The following is a 24,339-nucleotide window of genomic DNA, read 5'->3' on the forward strand; positions in this document are numbered from 1 at the left end:
TATTAACCGGAAGTATTGAAAGAAAATATAAGTTAAAAATTGTATATTTTTATAAATTGGATAAGATTAAAAATACTTTTAGAATTTTTTGCTTAAATAACATTAAATAATAATTAAAAATTTTTTTTTAGAAACATTTGTTTCCACCAATGAAATCGTGTCTTTCATTGATGTTCGGCGGGAGTTTCCCGGATGTTGTGATAGCCGTTTGATTTTGTTTACATCCAAATGATATCATTTTGCACAGATTAGCAATAAATATATTCAGAACGATGGAAGAGTCATATAACTTGGTAAGTTTTTAAGTTTTTGCAATTAATTATAGTGTTTGTCTATTTACATATACGTGTTATGCTTTCTGCTAAATTAATAATCTTCAGGTCCATTCATGTCGGCTTAGTTCCGAATTTCTTCTGCATTTTACAATGATAAACGTTTATGGGTACTTGAAACAAATATTTTTGTGATAAAACTTTTGTATGTTACACCTGTCAGGGACACTAACACCGTTGCAGTAGGTACCTTAACAATGTATGACCATCCTATGCAGAGTTCTTGAAATCTTTTTTCTGCTGTCAGTCATTTGGACTTATTCTCTTTTGAGAAGTGGACAGGCATAGCCTACATCCACTTCTCTTCGCAAGCCCTCATATATTGATTCTGGAAAACGTATAAATGTCGGAACCAAAGATGGTTTAGGCTTCGACCTATGTTTTGACTCCAGTTTCCCTGAATTTTCATAACAGACCTATTATTTCTTCATTTTAAACATTAATGCATGCATATATCACAAAACAGTAATTTATTCCAGAAGACATCATACTTGCCAACTGACCCGATTTCGTCGGGTCACACCCGATTTTTCTAACATTCACGATTAATTTTTATGACCCGGCGGGTCATGCTTTTTACCCGATTTTTGTTGAACAACCCTAAAATCTCCAGATTTCCAGATTTGGTTCTTAAATTACGTTGCTTGTTTGACTTCCAGTTACGAACCCAAGCTGCAGTAGTTACGATTGCCCAAGCTGAGCTTGGATTTACGTAAACAATGCCAATGGCTATAACAAACACATTAAGTGTTAATTATTATCGTGAGTTGTTTTGACTTACCGAAGGTTTAAATCATTAAGTGTGATGGCTTCCAATAAGAAAAGGTCTTCATCTGGGCCAGCGGAATCAAAACCAACAAAAAGAAAACGATATTTTTGTACCTATCAACATTTCTGGGAAAATGAATTCCCATAGGTAAAACAAAGTAATCGAGTACAAAACGAGGCTTTATGTGTTTTATGTAACACACATTTGAATATTGGATTTTGTGCCCAAAATGATCTGACTAAACTTTCAAAAATGCCAAGTCATGTATAAAATGCTTTTTAATACACAAAAGTCTTCCAAGTCACTTACAACTTTCATGCAATCATTTACAAAGTTCAAAAGCAAGGTTAATGTAGCAGAAACTCTTTTTGCATTTTTTTTTTAGCTGAACACAACCTACCATTTTCTGTGTCAGATCACTTTTAAATACAAAATTCAAAATCAGCAACTGTTAGTTAAAATGCTTATTTGCAATAAAGTATTACACATAAGTTTTAACACATATTTCTTTTGTATATACCTATGAAATGCATGGTAAATATGTCGTGAATTCATGTCGTTACGCGCAATGACCAGATTTTTTACCTTCCAAATCTGGTCATGACCAGATTTTCACATGTTGGAGGTTGGCAAGTATGGAAGACATAAAATTAATGATTTAAACTGGTATTCTTGTGTATATTTCTGTGTATCGCAATAAAAAACATTCACTGAAAACCCTGCTTCAATCATGGTAAAAAGTGTACATAAAAAAAAAACGTAAGGAGACGACACGCGCCATCTTGGATTTATAGGGGGGCCCTCGGTTCATGCTATGATTTAAACAAGCTCTCCAATTTCTCCAAGTGATTTCTGATGAGATCTAGGTTGGACAAAGATCAAAAGTTTTATTCCTTTCGCCTGACTACACATGTTACCCACATTATAAACGCAACTTATTAATATCATCGTGAACTAAATACTCGCCAATCGAAAGTTTACATTCAAGTATATAATTACTGAGGTGTTCAAAAAACGTATGATCAGTCTAGAGAGAACCAAAGATTTGGGCAATCATAACTACTGCAGTCTTCACGAAAACTTTTCAAACCTACTGGCCAGTAGGACCAGTGAACTTTCTGATTTTAATGCCCCCCCCCCCCCCAAAAAAAAACACTTTTATTGGCCCCTTCATTTAAAAATAGATACAAGAGCAGATTTGGAGTTTTTTTAGTGGCTTTTCCAGGCACTGCATCTTCTCTGTACTTCTCAATGGCGGCAGTTTTTTGGCCTTTGTCGTGTTTAAGTCAGTTGTTCGTATTAGATATTCGTGCATTTTACGTACTATAGTTAAGAGTTACGTCTAAATAATAGGACCATGGACCTAAATACATCCCTGATACGACACACAAACACATGTTGTGCTTTTGTTATTTAATTTATTTATTACATGAACGCAGGTGTAAATATTTTTGATTGTGTATGACTTTGAAAATTTACAAGCCCATTGGACTTCTTGACTTTCAATTTGCACTAACCTGACATCAAAATTCACTGGCCGCGAGTTTTCATGAAGACTGACTACTTGGCCATTTCTGCTGGCAAAATTTGGAAATGGCCGAGTAATTAAGATTGAAATCCATAAATAACTCCTCTAGATTTATCGTATGCATTTGGATCTCCTCAGTGATTACTAGAAGAGTTTGCATCAACTTCTTTGCTTTTGTACGCTATTTAGTCGTATTTTTGCAAGTTCCTGTCAACATCTACTGGTCATTTGGACTGACAAGTATCCTAAAGTAATCGGTCCTTAGTTATTTTTATCGGTCTTGCCGACAGGACCGATAGATTTCAAGAACTCTGCTATGGAAAAAAGGGAGTGGCGTGTTTAATTTCTGCCAGCAGCTTTTTCTCTCTGTCCTATGTCCTTCATTGCAACACATAATAAAAGTCGTGTTCATCAGAGCAAGTGCTTGCAAGCACTTGCCAAAATCACATATATCTGCAACACAAATTTGTTGAGCTTGCAAGCACTTGCCAAAATCACCTATATCCGCACCACAAATTTGTTGAGCAAGAATATGTTTTATGGTGTTACAGCATGATTGCAGGAAAGCTTATATAAACACAGTGACATTTTCACTGTCAATTTGCATCCAAAGATTGATTAGATTCATTGGAAAAGCACACAGTTAAATTTGCCTATCTAAGTATTCATTATGTTAAATGTTATATGTTTAGAGTACATTATGATATTATATGAGAAAAGGAAGACATCATCAATGATTTCCAACAAAGTGCAAATTTGAAAAGATAAAAAGACCCGTTGTAGAATAAATGCTTGTGAATTTGATGGGATATTTTTCGATATTAAGTTGCCTCAGGTTCTGTAGTATTCTGTGTTGTGTAGATGTACAGAGTAGTGAACTTGATGAACATCACAGAGATTATTGAATGTTTGTACTGAATATAACTATGGGCATAGCAGGGTTGTCTCTAAAAATTGAAGTAGAAGGGAGAAATAAAAAAGTAGACGGGGATCTGGAGGTCTAGCTTATAGCTAGATTGTGTTTGAAATGCAATAATAGCCGGGTAATTACGTCACTTTAGGCGGGGAAATTCCCCGCCTCCCGGGTCTTAGAGACAACCCTGGCATATAGTTTACATGTCTGTCATGTAAGATATTGATAAAAACATTAACAACAGTTCCTTTGTAAAGTGGTAGCTGACCCTGTATCTCCCACACTCTGCACAAAAAGTGCACTAGCTACCAGTCTTATTATGAAAAAATTTATTGTGTTAGTTTTCACAGTTAGATATGCAAGTTTGAGATGTATATATACGGGCAATTCCTGGTAATGGGTTTAATAAGAATGCTGTCTTACGTGTAAGTTGACCAAAAATTAGCTAACGGAGGTCCAGTTTACATTTTATTATTTATGACGCTCTTGAAGTTATGGTTGAAATTGTTACACCATAAACCCTTTACAAACATAATAAGCCCTCAGCAAAGAATAAGAGGGAAAGTTCTTATCTGAAATTAAAATGAAAATGGGTTGATATTTCTGGATATGAGTTTGAGGAAACAATCTCTTGAGACCACTTTATGACATTACATTTATTGAATATTTTGACAAGGGACATTTGGAGCTGATAGGGGGCTTTCTTGTGAGACAGAAGTGATGATAATGTAGAGAAATGTCTCCAGTGCATGGTTATAGCAATATCTGCCACCTGTCTTGTATATATACGAGTACAGTCTACTGAATGTGGATCACTCACTGCCTGCCCGCCGTACAGTATGGGGGTGTGTAATGATTGAATGCAATAAAACAAAAGTAAAAAGCAAATAGTTGCGCTAGTTTTATGAGATTTTTTGACTCTCCCAATTTCATTACCTTTGATTTAAGGCAGTCATATGGAATTATATAATTTGTAATAATTCTTTGATAAATGGTGTATTGGACAGAGAGAAAAAGCCAAGTAATAGTATACGATACAATTTAGAATCCTTAGTGACTTTTTTCTTTAGTTGATATTAGATTTATAATATATTTCATAGATATTCAAAGCAAATCTATTTAGATAGACATTAAATCAATGACTTGTAGATTGTGAATTTGTATGAATTCATGAATGCCAGCATTAGAAAAGATTATCAATAGTGTATAAAATCTGGAATTTGAAAGGGTACACCAATGATGGCACTTTTTTCATGGCAAATATTACAAAATCTTCAAATTAATTAAAACCTGCCGAGTGGATACTTTGAGATATGTAGCAAGTGATACCTAAGTTACTGTACAATGCATGCAGTGTGTGTATATAATTATGTAATTTTGTAATATCAGCATTCCCCAATCAATCATACCTCAAGAAATGATAGAGTCAGGGGTAAATTAATCCCAAGTTAAATAACGGCAACCCAACTGGATTAACATGCATTGTAACAGTTAAATATGTGCTATACAAATTAGATTAGCAATTCAAAAAAACTGTATCGGCCCCTAGGATCAACTGGTTGTTTTAAAATTCAAAGAGATTTTTTTGAAGAGGAGATGGACTGATAGAGTTGGGAATAAGTTAGACTTGAAACAGGAATATTTAAAATTTGAGGGTATTGATTCACAACTCGTTGGCTTATGTTATCGGGCATTTGTTCGGAACGTAGAAACAAAGGATTATTGAGGTGCGAGATCAAAGTCATTGTCTTTACAACTTGTGTATCTTACTCGAACATTGCACGGGCTGTAGACTGTACCTGGGTTACAGGCACAGAAGTACGACGAGATAGGAATATGTTTTATTGTCGTATTTATTTTTCTGTGACTGTGTCTGCATTGATCGTGTGATGTGCTACAGTGTATATGAAAGGAATTTAGTTCATACAGAGGAAATATTTCTTTTACTCGGGAAATTCAATGAAAAATAAGTTTGTTGTTAAATAGACTTTTTTAATAATCAAATTTTTGTGTGCATTATACTTTGGTGCGTTTTTTTTTTTTTTTGTTACTAGTATAGTATCGATACAGATTCTTCGTGTGCATAATTCAATTTGTGGCATTTTATGGAAAACAAATTACCCGCACCTTAACTTGAATTTTTAATCTTGGAACCAATAACTCTGGCTTATATTGCAAACAGGATCTTTAAAAGGCATTCACATTTTTCTTTTAATAAAAAAAAAATTCTAAAGATCGGACATTAGAGAGCCATCATGACGGAGATAATGGATTATTTAATATCTCAGGTGAATCAGGGGCAGCAGAAATTTGAAATCACAGTGTCGCCCAATAGGCAGAAAGCAGCAAAGGTAAGAAAATCGACAGGTAATCTATTGACCGTGGATTTAGCACTGCTGCAAGTGTAGACAGGGTCCAGATGTTATCTAGCGCGAGTCAAATAGGCATGTCACTTATCCGGGGCTGCATTTACTAAAGAGTGTCAATTAATTACAGGGGGAAAATAACTCGGAGTCAGTGAATTTATTTTTTGACTTTATCTCAGTTGCATTCAGTATTGAGTGTAACAACTAGGGAGAAAGTTGTAGCGGCCAGAAATTTGCCATTTTTATTTGACTGTGCAAGGATTGAGATTTGTCTTTGATTTTGTGAGGATAGATTTGTGCCATACATTAAGTCTGGTAGAGTATCTTCAGTTTTAAAAATCTTTTCTACTGCGTGGATATATTTCGACTGCTTGGATATTATCAAGGATTTTAAAAAATGCCAGTATATACTATAAAAGACTTAGTAGAGGCAACTCAAATTCAGGTAATAGTAAAATCTAGTTGTTAGGTTAGAGGAACTTGAATGTAAACTATTGTACATGTATATTGTATAATGTGCAAAAAGATGTATTTCACAAAATTCATCAAATTGAATGTTATATATTGTATTTGTCAAAATATAATGCGTTTTATTCCATGTTAACTGCATGTACCATTGCTGCATTTTGTACATGCATACATGTACAAACAAATTTAAAAACTGAATTTTTTTTTGCAATGAAATTGGACTTCCAAACAAGAGAGCATTGTGATGTTGAGATTGCCTAAATCAGTGGCATTTTCGTTACTTGTGGCAAATTTGGAAGTGATTTAATTCCTGGGTTTGTGACTTGTGTATTGTTTGAAATAAGACACAGTTAAGTTCTGACAGACAGATGAATTAATTGTTTAAACCTTTATGTCAGGTCATCCAATCGATATCTGATACTGATTGTTTTTTAATGCATTGCATTCAAATTGCCAGGTAAATAGAAGTTTCTTATAAGTCTATCAAATGAATTCTGCTCATAAGGAGAGAAATCATTCAAATCAACCCAGAACAATACCAGATTTAGTAATAGATATTCATTTCAATCATTAAACATGACCCTAGATGACATGATCAAAGATCATATGGGTCACTAATCTGTGACCTTGACACACTTATCTCCAAATATTTCTCTGTAAATTCTCACACACATTAAATCCACTTTGCCCTATAACAAAAATGGCTATAAGCTCTATCTGTTCTTACAGTATTTATCAACTGAATTGAAATTAGATGTTAGATCAGCTCGCTAGGAACATGTATATGCATGGCCCATTTGATATTATTTCTGATATATATATGTATTAATGTAGTAATTTTTTTGATTTGATAATTTTTAAAAAAAAATAGGGGGTTGACTACAACTTAAGTTACTAGGCTCGAACTCTGGACCATACAGTTAAAAATCCAAAGCTTGACCGACTGAGCTAAAAGATTAGCCCTGACTCCTAAGCCTGAAAATCTTTGTCACAAAAATATTAGGGCACTAGCTGTATAGGTGAGCGTTCTCACTTGGTTGTTATGGGGCACTGACTGAGCACTACTCTCACAGAGCCCAGATAAGGCAGGGGGCGTGCTGCACAGTGCAGCCCAGAGAGTAGAGGTAGGAACAGCTTGTTTGTTCTGTGTAATTTATATCCAAACCTGCTATAATCTAATTGATCTTAGGCAGTGACTGCTGTCAAATTGTCAAGTTGTTGAAACATTCAATGTGTGGTAATGCAGGCCCCTGTCTTTGCACAGGCTAATCCAGGCTACAGTTAAGATGAATACAAGTGGTTCTATTTCAATTCTTATCACAATTTAGCAGAGTTCCTTAATGGTAGATTTGTGTTTATAAGTGGGAGGGGTGTTGTTGGTTAGGAACCTGGGTTCAAACCTCATTGTTGACAAATTTTAAATACATACAGGGTTCCTCAAGGGTTCAGAGTTTGACTTAATTGTTAAAAGTAAGTCGCAGGACTTCTGTGAATCAGCATATTTTGTCTTCTTAAGTATTTGTAAAAACAGGAGTTATCTTTTTTCGATGATTGCTCTATTTTCATTGATCTTGCATGTCGAACAAAGGGTAAAAAACTGCATGGGAACCTCTTATAGTCAAATGGAATGTATGACAAGAAGAACAGATCTCAACTCCAGGCTACATTTGTACTGTCTGAATAGATACTATGAAATAGAAATGCTACTTCAATGTAACAACTGTAGGTATTCTCACCGCTAAGTTACCACTGTCATTGGTTAGCATTGGTTAGTGCATTTCACGGCAGCATGACCGCAGTCTACAAACAGACAGAACCAATCAGATTCATAGACTTTGTTACACTTGCAAGAAGGAGACCAGAAAATCTTTGTTGTTCCATATACTTAGCTTTAATTGATCTCATATACTTTTACTCCTTTTTATATATGTGTTATAAAATCCATGCCATTCTTTTAAATGAATAGAGGCTTTAATGTGCATTTCACATACCAGATAGGATAAAGAGATTGAAGTAGGAGAACACTTTTAATATGGAGAACTTGTTCAGAGCTATAAAGCTGGGTGAACTCTGTAATTTGTGAATATATTTGTTGATCAGTTCACTTTCAAGGAATATAAAATTGCGAAAAGTGATTTCTGAATAATTTTGGAGACACAAGGGTTTGTTTTGCCCTGGAGTTGTGATATTTCTGCATGAGATGGTAAAATTTCAATAATTTCTTATCGATTTTCTGTCATACCCTAGCTGTCATGTCATTTATTTATTTTTAATTGTTTGTGCATGAATTTATTTGAAATGATAAATTACCCAGAACGGAAATGAATCGATGAGATTCTATGTTAAAATTGTATTCAGGTTCTGCCGTTTTTGATTGTGATATTAAACAAAAGACTCATTACAAAGCCTGAATTGGTTAACTATTTTTTGAATATTTCATCGTCAGTGGGTGAAGCTATAATTTTAGAGTACTGTATAACGGCATTGCATTTCTCCCTTCTGTTTATTTATAAGGAAACCACAAGTGTGAATTCAATATTGTATTTGCAACAACTGAGTTTGGTTTTTTCCTTTGATTGTAAGATGTAAGCAGATTAGCTTTAATCTCATTAGTATGCTACGCTGCATTCATACATTGGACCCAACTTGTCCATATACCCAGTCAACGAGGTATACCATATCATTAAAACAAATTCTGTTGAAGCTGAATGGGGGGCTCTTCTCCAATTTTTTCCTTTCAACTCTAAGTTCCTTTCCAGTTCCCGATTTTTAATGCCTAGTAGATGTATTCATTGATGATAATAAAAACTCTTTGATAACAGTATTTTCCATATAGCTGTCCCTTTAAATGGGGATAAAGGCCTTTCCCTGTAGAATTGACTAAACATTTATATTTCATACTTGATTTGAAAACCCTCCGTTCTTTATGCTGTCGTTTACATTTTAATTCCTGTATGGGTGTGTTAGTATTATAAAACACAGGGTATTATAAAAGCTATAAAATGCACAGGTACATTATTAAATACCAAAACCCCCTCTATCTGTACAAACATGTAAGGACTTGTTGAGCAGAACAAATTGACATGCTTTTGTTGTCATTAGACGATTATTATACAAAGTAATTAGCCCTGTGTTCGAGTGCTGCAAACAATGCTTGTTTAAGGCTCTTTGTGAATCAGTAAATAAGTTAGAGAGATCAAACTCATCTTGCTTCCCAATGAATGAAGTCTTTGTTGACATATGACAAACAGTTGTGTGCTGGATTTAAATATGATTTGTTTGTGAAGACAGGAAAGCTTTTAGGTGTGCAGAGAATGAAGTTAGGATAGCAGATGTCATCAAAATTATCCAGGAGTTGATCACCTTTAATATATTTCAAAGATTTTTCGGAATTGATTTTGGATGGTGTCCACAACATTTATGAACTTGTTTGAATTTGGCATTTTTTAACATTTTGGATATAAAAATGATTAAGGTATGGCTTTAGACTGGTTCAATCAATAAGTCTTTTATTTTTGAGAGTATAAACATTTAATAAGGACTACCAGGTATCCCCAGATGTGCATTACAGATATACGGCTCATACAGTGGTCCACCCTCAATGTTATCTCCTTTTGAAGTAGACCGTCAACAAGAAATCAAAACTGACCGATAACCAGCTCATTCAGCTCAATGACTGAGTAAAGATAATATAGACTCGTGTCTGAGCTCTCTCTAATGATTTGTTGATATTATCTCGGCAGGTTTCTGTGTATCAAATCACTGCTTCTCGAAAACTGATATTATGTGACTTTATGTGAAGCGGTCTTGTTTCGGCTATATATATTAGATGGAATGTCTTGGATATTAAGACAAAACTGTTAAAAAAAATTTCGGCCTCATGCAAAGTGACTGAATCAGATGTTCAGTACTTTTCAGCTATGAGTAACTTATACAAGATATTGCACAGGATTGATAACATTTTATATAAAGTAGAGAAATCTGTGAGTTTTATTTGATCATCTATTTACACCCTTGACTGATAAAGTGACTGTGTTCTGTTTGTTGAACCTGATGCCATTAGATTGACTGTCTTATTTATTTGAGTGCTCTGGATCCTGTAGAAAAGTTAGCCTATCTACATGTTCAAGATACATGTGCTTCCTGAATTATCTGGTTTACTTTTAGAATGTCTCTCTCTTTGTAGACATTTTCGCCTCACATGATGGGAGGAAAAAGTCCAACAAAGCGCCCTCTATATCGGAACCAGGAGGAGTCTGTCAACAACACAACGTACCACGAGTATCCCACAAAGCCCTTCATCAACGACGATTACCGATTTGACCCGGCCAAGCCTGTCAAACCCTTCCCAGAAAACAACAGAACAGGTTAGTTGTTTCACAAGAGATTGTTTAGAATATTTTAAAAAATTGAGACTGATTCATGGCGCTAGAGAACCAGGAAATATCTAGTTCATGTTGCTGGAGAACAAAATAGAAACTTTAAGTTGTTCCAGTTTCTTGAGTATTGGTTCATGATTTCATGATGCATGAGAACCAATAGTTAATTGGTTTATGGCTCTTTTAAAAGAAAAATAAGAGCTGGAAAGTGGAATAACTGACAAATGATGTATAAATTAAATCTAGTCTGATTCATTGTCCTTGAGCACTAGAAAATGGCCATTTATTGCTTTCCATAGAAAAGAACCATGAACCAGTGAATTTTTAATCACAGTTAACTTATTGCAGTATAAATCAAATTTCATCATTTCAATATATGTACATGTACTATGTTTAACTCATAAAGATAAAACAATTCCTTAATATATATCTAAAGCAAAATATATTGATAGCATGTCTTCAGCTATATTTACAATTCCTTGTAATGACATTTAACTTTTTCAGACATTCATCTTGTGATGTTCACTTAGTATTAAACCACAGTTATTGAAATGTCTAAGAGAGAGTTAAACTTGATAAATTGCATTCTTATAGAGGTAAAATATTAAACAAATCTTTCCTCTCCAGCTGTGATATCAGCACTCAAGAATCTTCAAGAAAAAATACGGAAGTTGGAGGTGGAGAGGGGGACTGCAGAAAACAACCTGAAATCTCTGGCTGCAGAGACAACAAAGTACAAGAACATCCTCCAGAAAGAGCCACAGAACATCCCAGGTCAATCCACAGTGTCCAAACACACACAAGGTAAAAACCACAAAACTGTCCAAACACACACAAGGTAAAAACCACAAAACTGTCCAAACACACACAAGGTAAAAACCACAAAACTGTCCAAACACACACAAGGTAAAAACTGCAAAACTCTTCAGACACACACAAGGTAAAACCACAAAACTGTCCAAACCACACAAGGTAAAAACTGCAAAACTGTCCAGACACACACAAGGTAAAACCTGCAAAACTCTTCAGACACACACAAGGTAAAACCACAAAACTGTCCAAACACACACAAGGTAAAACCTGCAAAACTCTTCAGACACACACAAGGTAAAACCACAAAACTGTCCAAACCACACAAGGTAAAAACTGCAAAACTGTCCAGACACACACAAGGTAAAAACTGCAAAACTGTCCAAACACACACAAGGTAAAAACTGCAAAACTGTCCAGACACACACAAGGTAAAAACTGCAAAACTGTCCAAACACACACAAGGTAAAACTGCAAAACTGTCCAAACACACACAAGGTAAAAACTGCAAAACTGTCCAAACACACACAAGGTAAAAACTGCAAAACTGTCCAAACACACACAAGGTAAAAACTGCAAAACTCTCCAGACACACACAAGGTAAAACTGCAAAACTGTCCAGACACACACAAGGTAAAACTGCAAAACTGTCCAACAAACACAAGGTAAAAAGCACAAAACTTCCAGATGCAAGCAAGGTAAAATTGCAAAACTTTCAAAACACACAAGGTTAAACCATAAAAATGACTGCGTTGTAAATTTTACTTATAATTTCTGTAATTTAGGAAGTATTTGATTCTGGAATTCCACTGGTAGCAAATTATGAAAATATGAGATTGTGAGGATCAATTTTTTGTTTTCATTTTGTAAAGTTCACAAATGTCGTAAAAAATAAAAGAAGGATTTTAAAATTTGCTAGGGCTGCGTCTTGCAACTTCCCCGGGATACTAATTCCTTGCGACTGAAGTTTTGTTATATCAATTATTTTGATTTATCACTAAACCGTTGATTGTAATCATAATGGGAATCACTTTGTTCTGTGCAGAATTAGAGACACAGCTGACAGCAGCAGAGACGCGGAGTCAGCTTCTGGAGAAACAGCTGGACTACATGAGGAAAATGGTGCAAACCGCTGAAAGCGACCGCCAGGAGGCGGTGATCAAAGCGGCGGTGTCTGACCGTGTGGACAGGGTTACACAGTCACCGCCGCAGCCCGGCCCCTCCCCCGAGTATCTCAGGCAGCGGGAAAAACTAATGGACCTAGAGCGAGAGCATCTCAGACTCACAGCATCTCAAACTCTCTCAGAGGTAAGGATAATGAAATGCTGCTTGAGTAAAGAAGAGAATTGGAAACAAGGTCACACACTCAATAAGCAGTTCTTGATCATGAAGTTGAGAATCAAAGAGTTGAGAATTAATTATAATGATAAGTGGTGTAGCAGTTGATAATACACTGGTGGTACATATTGAGTAAGTCTAGTGAGGACTTGCAGTTTGTTTTCAGAAAAGAAAACAACTGATCGGATAAGCATCTTTAGTTGTGGGTCCGATTCTATACAATGTCATCATCTGTAAAGATACTGTACTTGTACTTTACATTTTCCGTGTAAGACATTTGATGGAAGTTATTGATTAAGTTGGTGTGGATTTGAATTAACAATTTCAGCGTACCTCTGATTGTTCTTATTCTTGCACTGATATTCAATTTAGCAATGTTCTTGATTTAGCGCAAGTCGCTTTTTACCAAATTAAGCTATTAAGATAGAATACACAGACAAACAAAATTATGTTAGTACAGTATGCATATGTACATGGTGGGATTTTTCGTAAATATCTTTTTTGCTTTACATTGCTTGCAGCAGTAAATAATGGTATGCACCAAGATTACTTTATAACTAGATATTGGTGTTTGTTGAGTACGTTGAATACTTTTCTCTGATGGAAATGCTTCTATTGTCCTGCAATACATTCATATTTGTTCATTTGTTGAGGTAGTTTAAAAATACTTATAGATAATCAAAGATCACTTTATATATTCAGAAAATGATATCATAAAAAAAACTCTATTGGATTCACTCTAGGTATTGAAAATTAGTGAATGCTTTTTAATATCCCCAAATAATAAAAATCTATAGTAAACAAAACTAAACTTCATAGCCTTTGTGAAGGACTCATTGAATATTTATGAATGGATGGTCGTGTATGAAATAAATGCTCTGTCATGGGAAACAATGGAATGAGTTTTCGGTGCCCGTGGGATGGCTGCTCTCTCGGGGACATTTGTGAGGGTTGACAAGTAGGTTCATTGTATTCTACCCCTCCCACAATTAGATCGCTTTCAACTCTAACATAAACTCCTGTCTCATTTTGCATGCATTATGAATAAACTCAGGAACAAAATGAAGAATGAGATGTTTGAGAATGCTTGAATAATTCATTTTGAGACCAGTTTATGGAGATGATAGAGAACGGAAAGTTTCTCTCCCAAATGACAGTGAAAATGAAATAGGAATATTGAAAAGACTTGAGAGAGCTATTTAGTTTCTGTGTCGTTTTTAAATGCTTCAATCTTTTTCTGTCAATACCAATCATTTGAATTTTTTATCTATTGAAATGGAATTTAAAAAGTTTTAAGGTGTTTAATTGGAATATCTTGAGTGGATCGAAGTGCTTCATGATATAATGAATTAAATCTTGGCTGTTGCAGTTTTCTGTTATTAAGTGATTCAACACCTTATAATTGGTGTTGGTCTGGGTGAAGTCTCTTTAACTTTGATAGAACTGTCATAGCTTGTCAAAGTATGATAGATAGAGGGCCACACCTGCTAATCCTCTCTTTAGTTTTTAACAGCAGACTGGCTGTTTAAACGTAACATGATACTCTTGGATTGTGGAACTCTTTTACGGAGTTGTGTATCAACTAGCTGGAATATGCTGTGGCCAGTTGAAATATTCTTGCTATCTCCTAACTCTCTCAAGTTTTAATCCCCCCAGGGGTTCATTATCAGCTTAAATCCTGCCTTGTGATATCAGCTTGCTCTAATCCTATTTTTTTGATGTGTATAAAATTTCTTATCCAGCGTGTGTGACTGAACACAAATGAATTGAAAGTGTTTAAGTTAAGGTAATCTGGGGAAACTAGAGCGCTTGTACAGCCTTTGCCCCGCCCATTCGCCCCTGTGTTTATAATGGGTTCTATTGTAGGCTGTAGGAATTGAGTTTATGTTTATTATTGTTGCTTAATGCTTTTGTGATTTTGACAGTTCGAAGAGATCAGCTACAAAAACGGTAAAGAGGGTTAAGTCGTAACTGAGCCACTATAGGGATTACTTTTAATTTTATGTTTTATGGGTAAAATCAGGATTTTACTCGTTTTGAAAAATTAGTGTTAAATGTAAAAGTATTTTATGTCAATACATTTTGGAACGGTCTGTCCAGATTTTACGTGTTGATAAAAATCAGAAAAGGCATAGGCAATATTCATATTCTTTTTTAATGAGAAACAACAAAGTAACAGTAGCAATAAGCATAAATAACAAAAGCAATAAGCAAAAACATATATTTATAATGGCCTCGGGGACCATTTCTCACCATCTGCTAAATAATTTTTATTGTTGCACTGAAACATCACAAAGAAATCAAAACTATACCAGTCATGTGTTGAGATAAATAGAGTTAGCATGGGGAACTGTATGGTTTTAAGTCAGTATGTTTACAAACAAAACATTGATAAAATTATAAAGATATTAGTTTTAAACACTCACAATGGAATCATGAATTCAGTGGACCGGTTTTCATGAAATTTCCAATTTTTGTACATGTGTGTTGGATCATACCGGTAATTTTGTTTATTCCTTAATGTTCCAGTGATAGATAAAGTTTTGATGTCATTATAAAATGTACTTGGCATTCAATGAAGATTTATTGAGTAATTTTGATATTTTTTTCTCCCCACTAGAATAAGATTCGTGAGTTGGAGGAAAAACTACAAGAAGAGAAACATCGCCGAAGGCTGATAGAGGAGAAAGCAGTCGAGGTAAGTACATGTTTGATTGAAATTGTAGAAGATGTAACACAATTGAAAATTGTCTGTATGTTTTTTTGAATTTTTTACAGCAAGAGTCTGTAGCTGAGTCTGCTCGGATACTAAGGAACGCAGAGAGTATCGAGAGATTAACTCAAAAAGCCAAGAAAACAAAGAAACGACGGAAAGCGTCGGCTCACAAAAAACAGAAACAGTCCCCACCCACAGATCACAGCAAGCACTACCGCCTCAACCTGGCCGAGATTCCCTTCGTGGCCGGAAAGGTAAAATATGAATCTCACTGCAGATATATACTGGATAAATCAACTGTTAGTTACACACACTTCTCTCTGCAGACTTTTAAGAAATGAACAACGTCTACCCAAGTTATTAGAGTATAACCAGGGTTGGGGCAGTTTATGCTTTATAATCCGCAAAGTGGATTATAAAGTGTAAATTGCTCCAACCCAGGTTATACTCATATAACTTGGGTAGATGAGTTCATTTCTTATAACTTAATTTTCTGTAATTAACTGTACAAAGTGGATGCATTTTACTTTTTAAAAATGATATTAATCTGTTAAATATTTAAATGTAACGTCAAGCGGATTAGTAAGTTTTTTGACAATGCATTGTGACGTGCAAACCAGGTTATACAAATTTAACTTAATTTTTTAACCAATCAAATGCTGTGTTACAACCAGAATTAAATTATATACAGGATATATCACCTGTTACACAAAATATAATGCATGAACACTAGAGTTGGAAAAGTCCGAATTTATTATTGGTTGTTTTCCATGCTTTAGTATTTTGTATCGGTATGTGTAATTTGTGGTCTGCAGTCCTTAAAGGAATATATATGGTTTGAGCCTAAATTGGCTCCCTAAAATGAACATTGTCATTTTACTGTAATTCTTTGTTTTATTTGTACAAATATACATTTGAAGTTTTTTCATAATTTTCATTTTGATTTTAAAGCCCATAATTTAAAAAGATGATATCATTAAGTTTACCTTTTCCCGCCATTTCCTCATTTTTAGCATAAAACGGCTTGTTTTGAGGCAGTTTTTCTTTAAGTAAACATTGAGCGACTGCTTGAACAAACACAATATTTTCGCCAAAGATGTATCTCCCTAGTACTTATAAGTGACAAAAAGTTCGTCCTTGTTCAAAAAGTCGCTCTATATTTCCCATTCGAAAAAAGATAAGAAAAATGTCAATTTTTTACTGATTTTGATTGAATTATAAAAATATAGTCACTTCTGACGTCATATACAGCCAGTGAGTGTATATAAATCAAATTAATAGGTGAAAAACGTATTTCATGTCATCTCCTTTATAAAATAACACAACAAATGAATGTACCCGAATCATTTTAAAAATAGCGAATTTTGGGGGCCAAATTTGACTAATATCATATATAGTTCTTTGTGTAATTTGTGGTGTAACGTTACAGTCCTATACATATGTTCTTTGTTATCTTCAGTCCGTGTGTATTTTGTCGTTTACAGTCCTGTAATTTGTGGTGTAACATAACAGTCCCTATATCAAAATATACATATATATGTTCTTTGTTATCTTCAGTCCGTGTGTATTTTGTCCTGTAGTTTGTGGTATAACGTTAATAATAATATATATACGTTCTTTGCTATTTTGTTGTTTACAGTCTCTAACAGCCAGTCACTCGGTGGGAGCCAATGTACAGCGAGTGCTGTCGCTGATGAAGACCCACAACATGGCGCTGTGTAACGGCCTGGACCACCAGGCTTCACGCTCCTCATCGCCCTCCTCGGGCTCCTCCAGCTCCTCGAGTATAGACACGGACCTCGCCGAGCTCCTGCTACAGTTACAGGACGAGTTTGGACAGATGAGCTGGTCAGTTACTGTTATTGAAAGATTAGTGTATTAACATTTGTTTGTAACTGTCCTTTACTACGAAATAATTTTTGCCTTGTTTTAAAAAAGAAACCTAGTTTTACTGGCAAAAAAATCCTTTATGTGAATGCAGTAGCAGGGATTTTATATAAAAAGGGGAACAACTCAATTTTCAGAAATTTCACTAAAAATTTAAAACTTAAGTGATTGTCCTTTTCAATCATAACAACAATCAATATACCAATGCAGCAGCATTTGACAATATGCATTTTTGCCCGAGAAAAGAGTGAGTGAGTTTGTTTCTGCGTTTCAGTGAACACCAAGAACTGTCCCACGAGATCAGCGAGGCCACAGACCCCCAAATCCGCGAGGATCTCGAGCGAGAGCTGGACGCACTAGTGACCCGAATGGAGGGCAAAAGTCAGCAGATCTCCAAAATCAGACGACATCAAAACAAAGTAAGCTACATAATACTTGTACAGAAGGCATAACATTTACTTCATATATTCAGGGTGGAAAATAAACAATTACTTCACAAGTGGAAACCCAGTCAACCATTTCAATGGCATGTAGAAATTTGACTGCTTACTTTCCTTGCTCAGGTGCTCAGGGGGTGTTATTAAGGATATCAATAACTTAGGGATTAAAAACTTACAGTCAAATTAAAAAATGGTCAATATTTGTTCGATACAAAAAGTTTGAAGTTTATTTGCACCAATAAAGTAAATTGTTACTGGTACTTGTATTATTGAAGTAGTTAGTATTGAATGGTTTTACATAAACAAATTCACATTCTATATCCATTTCCTTTTATGTCTTTGCAACAGTTAGATCAAAAGAAAAAGAAAAAGAAGTCAGTGGATCCCTCGAAGCAGAGATCAGCTTCAGCGAATGCTTACTGTCATCAAAACGGGGAAGTCGAAGTCACAACCACAATAAAAACTCGTGGCCGCTCAGCGGGTGTGGTTCATGTACGACCTTCAAGTGCCAGGGAGGTGTCGTTAAATGTGTTAAAGGACATGAAGAAATTACAGACCACTTTACGGAAAGATGATTTAACTTGGGAATAGCCAGATCTGATATTATTAAATGATTTTCACCGTGATTTTTCCATTTTCAACTGTGATATTGCATGGCTTGTGCTCATTTATTATTATGGGATTGATTCTCGCCCATCTCTCGCTCAGAATGTGCCCGAGTGTTTGTCTCACGACTTCAATCATGGATCACCATTTTTAACCGATAGTCTGTTGTTTTTTGGTCGTGAATGTTGCATGTATTTCACGAGAGGATTGTTTTTATACTGCCTAATTACAATAATACAATATGTGCCACACAAACGCTGTACCACATTTATTGATTCAAAATAGAATATATATAGACATTTTGAATTTCATATATAATATCATTGCATTACATTATATTATTTCAATCTAATTTTATATTTTTTTCTCAAGATATAACAATTCATTTTTTCCTTCCCAATTCTTCAAATGTTTTTGCAACTTAAGCAAAACCTTTTCTGTTTTACTGTGAATCTATTTGGTTGAATTTATTTGGCCATTGAAATAGACATTTAGCTCGCCTTAATTATTTTCATTTCTGTAAAATAGACCTAGTTATTTAAATCTGGAAAGAAAATAATGCAAAGACTAATAAACAAATTTGAATGAAGTTTTTTTCTATGAAAATATTTTAGACACCATAGTTATATTTTTATTGGAGGTACTGATCATGATTGTCAATAAATAATGTTCAAAATGAAAGAGAATACTGAGTAGTTGTTTTAAGAACGATTTTTTCTCGCTATCAGAGCATGATTAAGATATTATTGAGGCCAATATGACTCTTGTTCTGTAGCATTTTACAATTATAGGGTCGTTTTTTAACTTAATTGTAAATTATAAATTGTAAATACTTCCATATATTTATATACATGTACAAAGAAACTTTTTACCTCAATAAAAGCTTATAAAGTGTTTCTGACTTGATGTGACTGTCTCATTATTGGATTAAGGTTGCTCACTACACCTTGAAATATTTTCTCAAATCAGCTGAAAATTACTTGATTATGATAGATATCATAATGGATAAGAAGTATTTAAGTCAAATAGGCCAAACATGTGCAATTTTGGATGAAAAATTACATTTTTTGAAAATTCAATTCAGTAAACATGAACAAAAACTCCAGGCGGATTCGAACTCATGATTTGCGGTTCAGAAGCCTTATACTTTAACCACTGAGCTACGACGATATACAACAGAAGTTTTTTTGTGAAAAAGAGTAAAATCTTAAATTTTCACTTACGATTAAAAATAAACTTAAGTTTTTTTGTGAAAAGGGCTACAGAAGCCTAATACTTTAACCACTGAGCTACGACGATATGCAACAGAATTGAATGATAGTGATACAAACAGTTTAACAAATCATTTAAATCGCCATGATATGACGTAAATTTGTAAAAAGAATAAGTCTGGGTGTAGTGAGGTACCTTAAGGTTGTATGGGACACCTCCATGTTGTGACGCACTTCCTATCGAAAAAAAAACCCAATAAAAATCAAGCAGAATTTTACGAATCTTTTCTTTTCCAATATTGTTACTCAACACTGTAACGCAATGGATTAGAGCGTTGACTACGAATCTGTTAGTCACGAGTTTGAATCCCGCTGCGGCTTTTATGACTTTTACCTATCCAAATATTTTTAAAACACATTCTTTGGTCAAATATTGTAAAATTTGAAAATTCTAAACCGATGAAAGTATTTTGATTATAATGTACTGTAACAGTTATCAACTTTAATACCGACAGGTGTCCCATGCCACCTTAAGAATTGTCTTTGCCTGTACCACAGAAAAATGGGTAAAAATATCATTTATATATTCTCTTTAGAGATTATACTTTTAGTTTTTTTCTAATAAAGTTTACCGGTATATAATTTCCATAAGGTACTTGGTGTTTTAAGGAATTGACCTTAAAATAATTATTTGATAATTATACGTTTTCCCATACCATAATAAGCTATTATCATATTAGAGGAAAATATTTACCTACAGCATAAAACAATTTTAAGGTCAAATGCGTTTTTTGCATTCATACATTCGACATAATGCATTTAGCAATTAAACTTTCTTTCTGTCTTTCTTTCTGTCTTTCTTTCTTTCTTTCTTTCTTTCTTTCTTTCTTTCTTTCTTTCTTTCTTAAAAAGGGGTAGAAGATATTAAATTAATAGGTTGGGACCAATCGCCCAAATGGGATATAATACCCTGTTTGGGATACAATAGCCCAAATGGGATATGAATTTAAAGTGCAAAAAATAAAAGAAAATTTAATTGATTATGAAATGTTTGATATAAATCTGCATTAATGTGTAACAAATACAACAACTTTTCCTTAAAAGGTTTTCCTATATGTCTATAGTTTTTAAGATTGATCCCCAAGGAGTTTTGGATATAGTGAGGGATCAATCTCCGTAATAGTACCGGTTACAGAAAAAGTTGTTCACCAAAAGTTGTTACGTTTCATCTATTCTAATGCAGATTTATATCAAAAAATTCAAAATCAAAAATCTTTATTTTTTGCATTTTTTTTTTTAAAAAAGTATGTTCTTAAGATATTTTAGATAGGGATTTAACAAAATGACCCACCATCATATAAGGTGGTTTTAGCTAGACCTATTTAATTCGCCACATATTGAATGTATGTTTATTTCTAAAGCATGTCTGATTTCTGACAGTACCTGTAATAGACATTATCAGATACCGGTATGTTGCAGCTAGGATTTCATCGAGATTTTCAACCAAACCCCCCCCTCCCCAAAAAAAAAACAACAACAAGACCCCCCCCCCCCCCCAACAGAAAACATAGTTATTGTTCCTACTAAAAGAACGACCACTCATTGTATAATAGTATAGCATTGTTACGTTACCTTTTATGACGTTGTAATTACAACGTCATAGTGTATCTACCCTTATAACCAAACAACACAAAGCGTGAATAGTCGAGGTAAGTTGTGTTCGTTCTCTTCTGATTTTTAAACATCAGAACTCTTGTTTAAAATAATTAGACTTCTAATAAAGTTTGATCAAATTCTACCCAATAATTTTCCTTCTGAAATTTATTTTTAGACCGGTTTGCGATAGTTATGGATAGTTCTGACAAAGTTAATTACGGAGTTAACACCAGCAAGTTCAGGATCACTTGTACACCTGATGACAGCCTTAGTAAAGTAAGGACACGTACGTTATGTTGTCAACATCATTTACTGATTTATTGAAACATGTCATACCAGTTTTACAAGACCTCAATTTGTAGCTGATCCCCCCCAAAAATTGTCCTTTAATTTCGATGAAAAGTAATAAATTGTTTATAACTATAACTGACAATAAAAATCATTATAACTTTATTTAACAATATATCCCCTATGTTTTATGAACAAACATCAGAGATTAATCGGAGTTGAATAGCACTACATTCACTTAATATTTCCGGTGGTTTACAGAATCTGATGGATCAAAGGAGAAGAACAATTGAGGAGTGGATTCTGAGGCGTACGGAGGCGTGGAGGTTCCAGGAAGACCTCCTTGTAAGTAATTGTGAATGGTCGTCACATCGAACACTACCAAAAACATCGTACTATAAATATTATAGTCTAATCTTTTACAAAATAGAGGCATATTCTAATATCTATAAAAAGATAATATGATTGCATATCAATATTTCATATACTAAAAATCGCTATATTCAAGAAAAGCAAAATATACATGTATCATTAAAAATGTACATAAAATCTGAGACAATCGCGAAAAAAATGAAACAAATTTACTGCAATTTATATTACAGTGAATATTATTTGATTTTATGAATGGGTAACGTGATTAACAAGATTAATATTTATAAAAACAAAAACATGTACATGACGGATGTTTTTGGTTTGTTTTGATTAAATGGGGGAGGGGGGTTATTTCATTTTATTTTTTTTTTTCTTTTCCTTTTGCAGTATAATTGTTTTGTCTGTATATAGAGCGTTATTTTTCATTCATTGTAGAGGTCACTGACAAACAAACCAACCAAGGACAGCCGTGTATTGGAGGACTTACCGTCATAGAGAGCCAGAGAAATGGGAGCTGTGCACGAGGAATTGCTGGTATGTGTCGCTGCATCATTTTATTATAATATATTTCCTCCATAGTACCTAAATAGAAATAAAATCGGAATTATTATATGTTCGTGTATATTGTTAGGTTGTTGTTACTAGTACTATGCCTTATACATCAAACACATGCATTGTACATGTATGCGCTTATTAACTACTAAATGTGCGATTTTCATGAAAGTGCTGGACGTAACGACACCTGCTCCGATGTTTTGATACTAGTATTTAGTCTGAAAATTGCATTCAATTAATCTTCTATTTTTAATATTTTGTATAGATAAATTCCAATGTATTTTTTTTTCTCGCAGAGAAAAGTGGAGACCAAAGAAAGAAACATGACAGACAGTAGGATGTCTGTACCCCGGAGGGTTTTTCTGTTTAACGTGGACACATTCAAAGACAGTCAACAGGTATATATATTTACCCAGAATATTATTATCATACTTCATTCACGGATTTAAAATTGTTTCCGGGGGGGGGGGGGGTCTTATGAATAATTTTGTTTAAGGGGGGGGGGGCATGTAGCTCTACGCTTGTATTTCAATTACTAAAAGAACTGTCTTAATTCGTAACAACCTCCCCACTTGGGCAAATACAGGCACGCACACACACACACATACACAGTTTTGTAGAAAAAAAATAACAGTTCCATTTTGTTTTGGTATTAACAGGTTGAGGGTTTTGAGAATCCAAAAGCACATGTCCCAGACCCTAGAATCAGCGTCTCTAGATCTACTCCGGAAGTCGATGGCTCCCTACAAGGTCATGTAAAACCTGCCGCCGCCAAGTGTTTATGTATGGTATGCCCATATACATTGTGTATATTAAATATCTGTTATTCTTCGCTAATAGACGATGTATTTTATTTATATATTCTAAAAAGTTACTGGAATATCCAAAGATATAATAATATATTTTCAGCTTTTTGTGTTAATGGGCAGTTCTTTAATCGACTTGTTAAATAGAAATCCATTATATTTCAACATATACACATGCAACATGTCTTTTACTTTTGAATTGCTAGTGTCTGTTCTAAAGCCTTCCAAATCTTTTTTTAACATGTGTACTGTATAAAGAACTAACGTTTTCTTTGACTAGATAATCTTTATATATAATGTAAAACAAATGCAGAAATTTAACTATATCACTAGTCATTGGTTTTCCAATTCTTGAGAAAGAAAAGTTCATTTCAACACATAAAATCTAATTTCTTGTTTTGTAGGTCAAACGCTCTAAGGGCCAAGGTGTTTTTCGTCGCTTGAAAAAATATTTTGGATTCTGATGAATTACAGTGTATTCACGTGCACGAAGATGTCCAAAGTCCGCAATAATTTTGATAATGAAAATTACAAATCACCAGAGCAATTATGATGAAAATATATTTTATATCCTTTCTGCGGTTCTTTTACCAAAATATAACAAACTGTATGATATTTTTGATTCTCTGGTTTCAATAAACAAAGTTTCAGATTTATAATTTATCATGCGTTACACTTAAAAACCAAATGACTTCTACCTTAACAAGTTTCTATGTACGCAATGATCACCAAACACAGATTATAATCGAGAATAAACCCATTATAACTTGATTTTTAGCATAGCAATGTCTTGTTGCAAATTTTGAATTTACCGGATGGGTGTAAATACAAAATTTACAAGATGACAGGAAAATCCCGTCAGGGTTATGAGGCTACCCCTTTCCTAGCTGCAGACATGT

At 34.2% G+C, this 24,339-nt stretch overlaps 2 protein-coding genes across 9 annotated transcripts; both read left to right on the plus strand.

Moving 5' to 3' along the window:
- Window positions 1-161: 161 nt before the first annotated feature.
- On the plus strand, window positions 162-19,446 carry LOC105318470 (centrosomal protein of 57 kDa). Of its 7 annotated transcripts, none has more exons than XM_011415626.3 (9): window positions 162-293; window positions 10,563-10,743; window positions 11,383-11,559; window positions 12,611-12,873; window positions 15,524-15,601; window positions 15,682-15,873; window positions 17,259-17,467; window positions 17,781-17,925; window positions 18,295-19,446. In XM_011415626.3, exons 1-9 carry the CDS (start codon window positions 273-275, stop codon window positions 18,535-18,537), a joined length of 1,509 nt encoding a protein of 502 aa, XP_011413928.2. In that variant the 5' UTR covers window positions 162-272; the 3' UTR covers window positions 18,538-19,446. The 7 variants fall into 7 exon arrangements, with proteins under 7 accessions (XP_011413928.2, XP_011413926.3, XP_011413927.2 ...); XM_011415624.4 differs by lacking the exon at window positions 162-293 and adding an exon at window positions 5,601-5,893; XM_011415625.4 differs by lacking the exon at window positions 162-293 and adding an exon at window positions 6,006-6,353.
- Window positions 19,447-21,346: 1,900 nt separating this feature from the next.
- LOC117691602 (uncharacterized) lies at window positions 21,347-24,099 on the plus strand. Of its 2 annotated transcripts, XM_066071927.1 has the most exons (7): window positions 21,347-21,472; window positions 21,595-21,695; window positions 21,969-22,052; window positions 22,515-22,613; window positions 22,931-23,032; window positions 23,294-23,422; window positions 23,845-24,099. In XM_066071927.1, exons 4-7 carry the CDS (start codon window positions 22,587-22,589, stop codon window positions 23,902-23,904), a joined length of 318 nt encoding a protein of 105 aa, XP_065927999.1. In that variant the 5' UTR covers window positions 21,347-21,472; window positions 21,595-21,695; window positions 21,969-22,052; window positions 22,515-22,586; the 3' UTR covers window positions 23,905-24,099. The 2 variants fall into 2 exon arrangements, with proteins under 2 accessions (XP_065927999.1, XP_034333933.2); XM_034478042.2 differs by lacking the exons at window positions 21,347-21,472; window positions 21,595-21,695; window positions 21,969-22,052; window positions 22,515-22,613 and adding an exon at window positions 22,721-22,843.
- Window positions 24,100-24,339: the final 240 nt, after the last annotated feature.

The sequence above is a fragment of the Magallana gigas genome, chromosome 9, assembly GCF_963853765.1.
Source record: "Magallana gigas chromosome 9, xbMagGiga1.1, whole genome shotgun sequence".
NCBI lineage: Eukaryota > Metazoa > Mollusca > Bivalvia > Ostreida > Ostreidae > Magallana > Magallana gigas.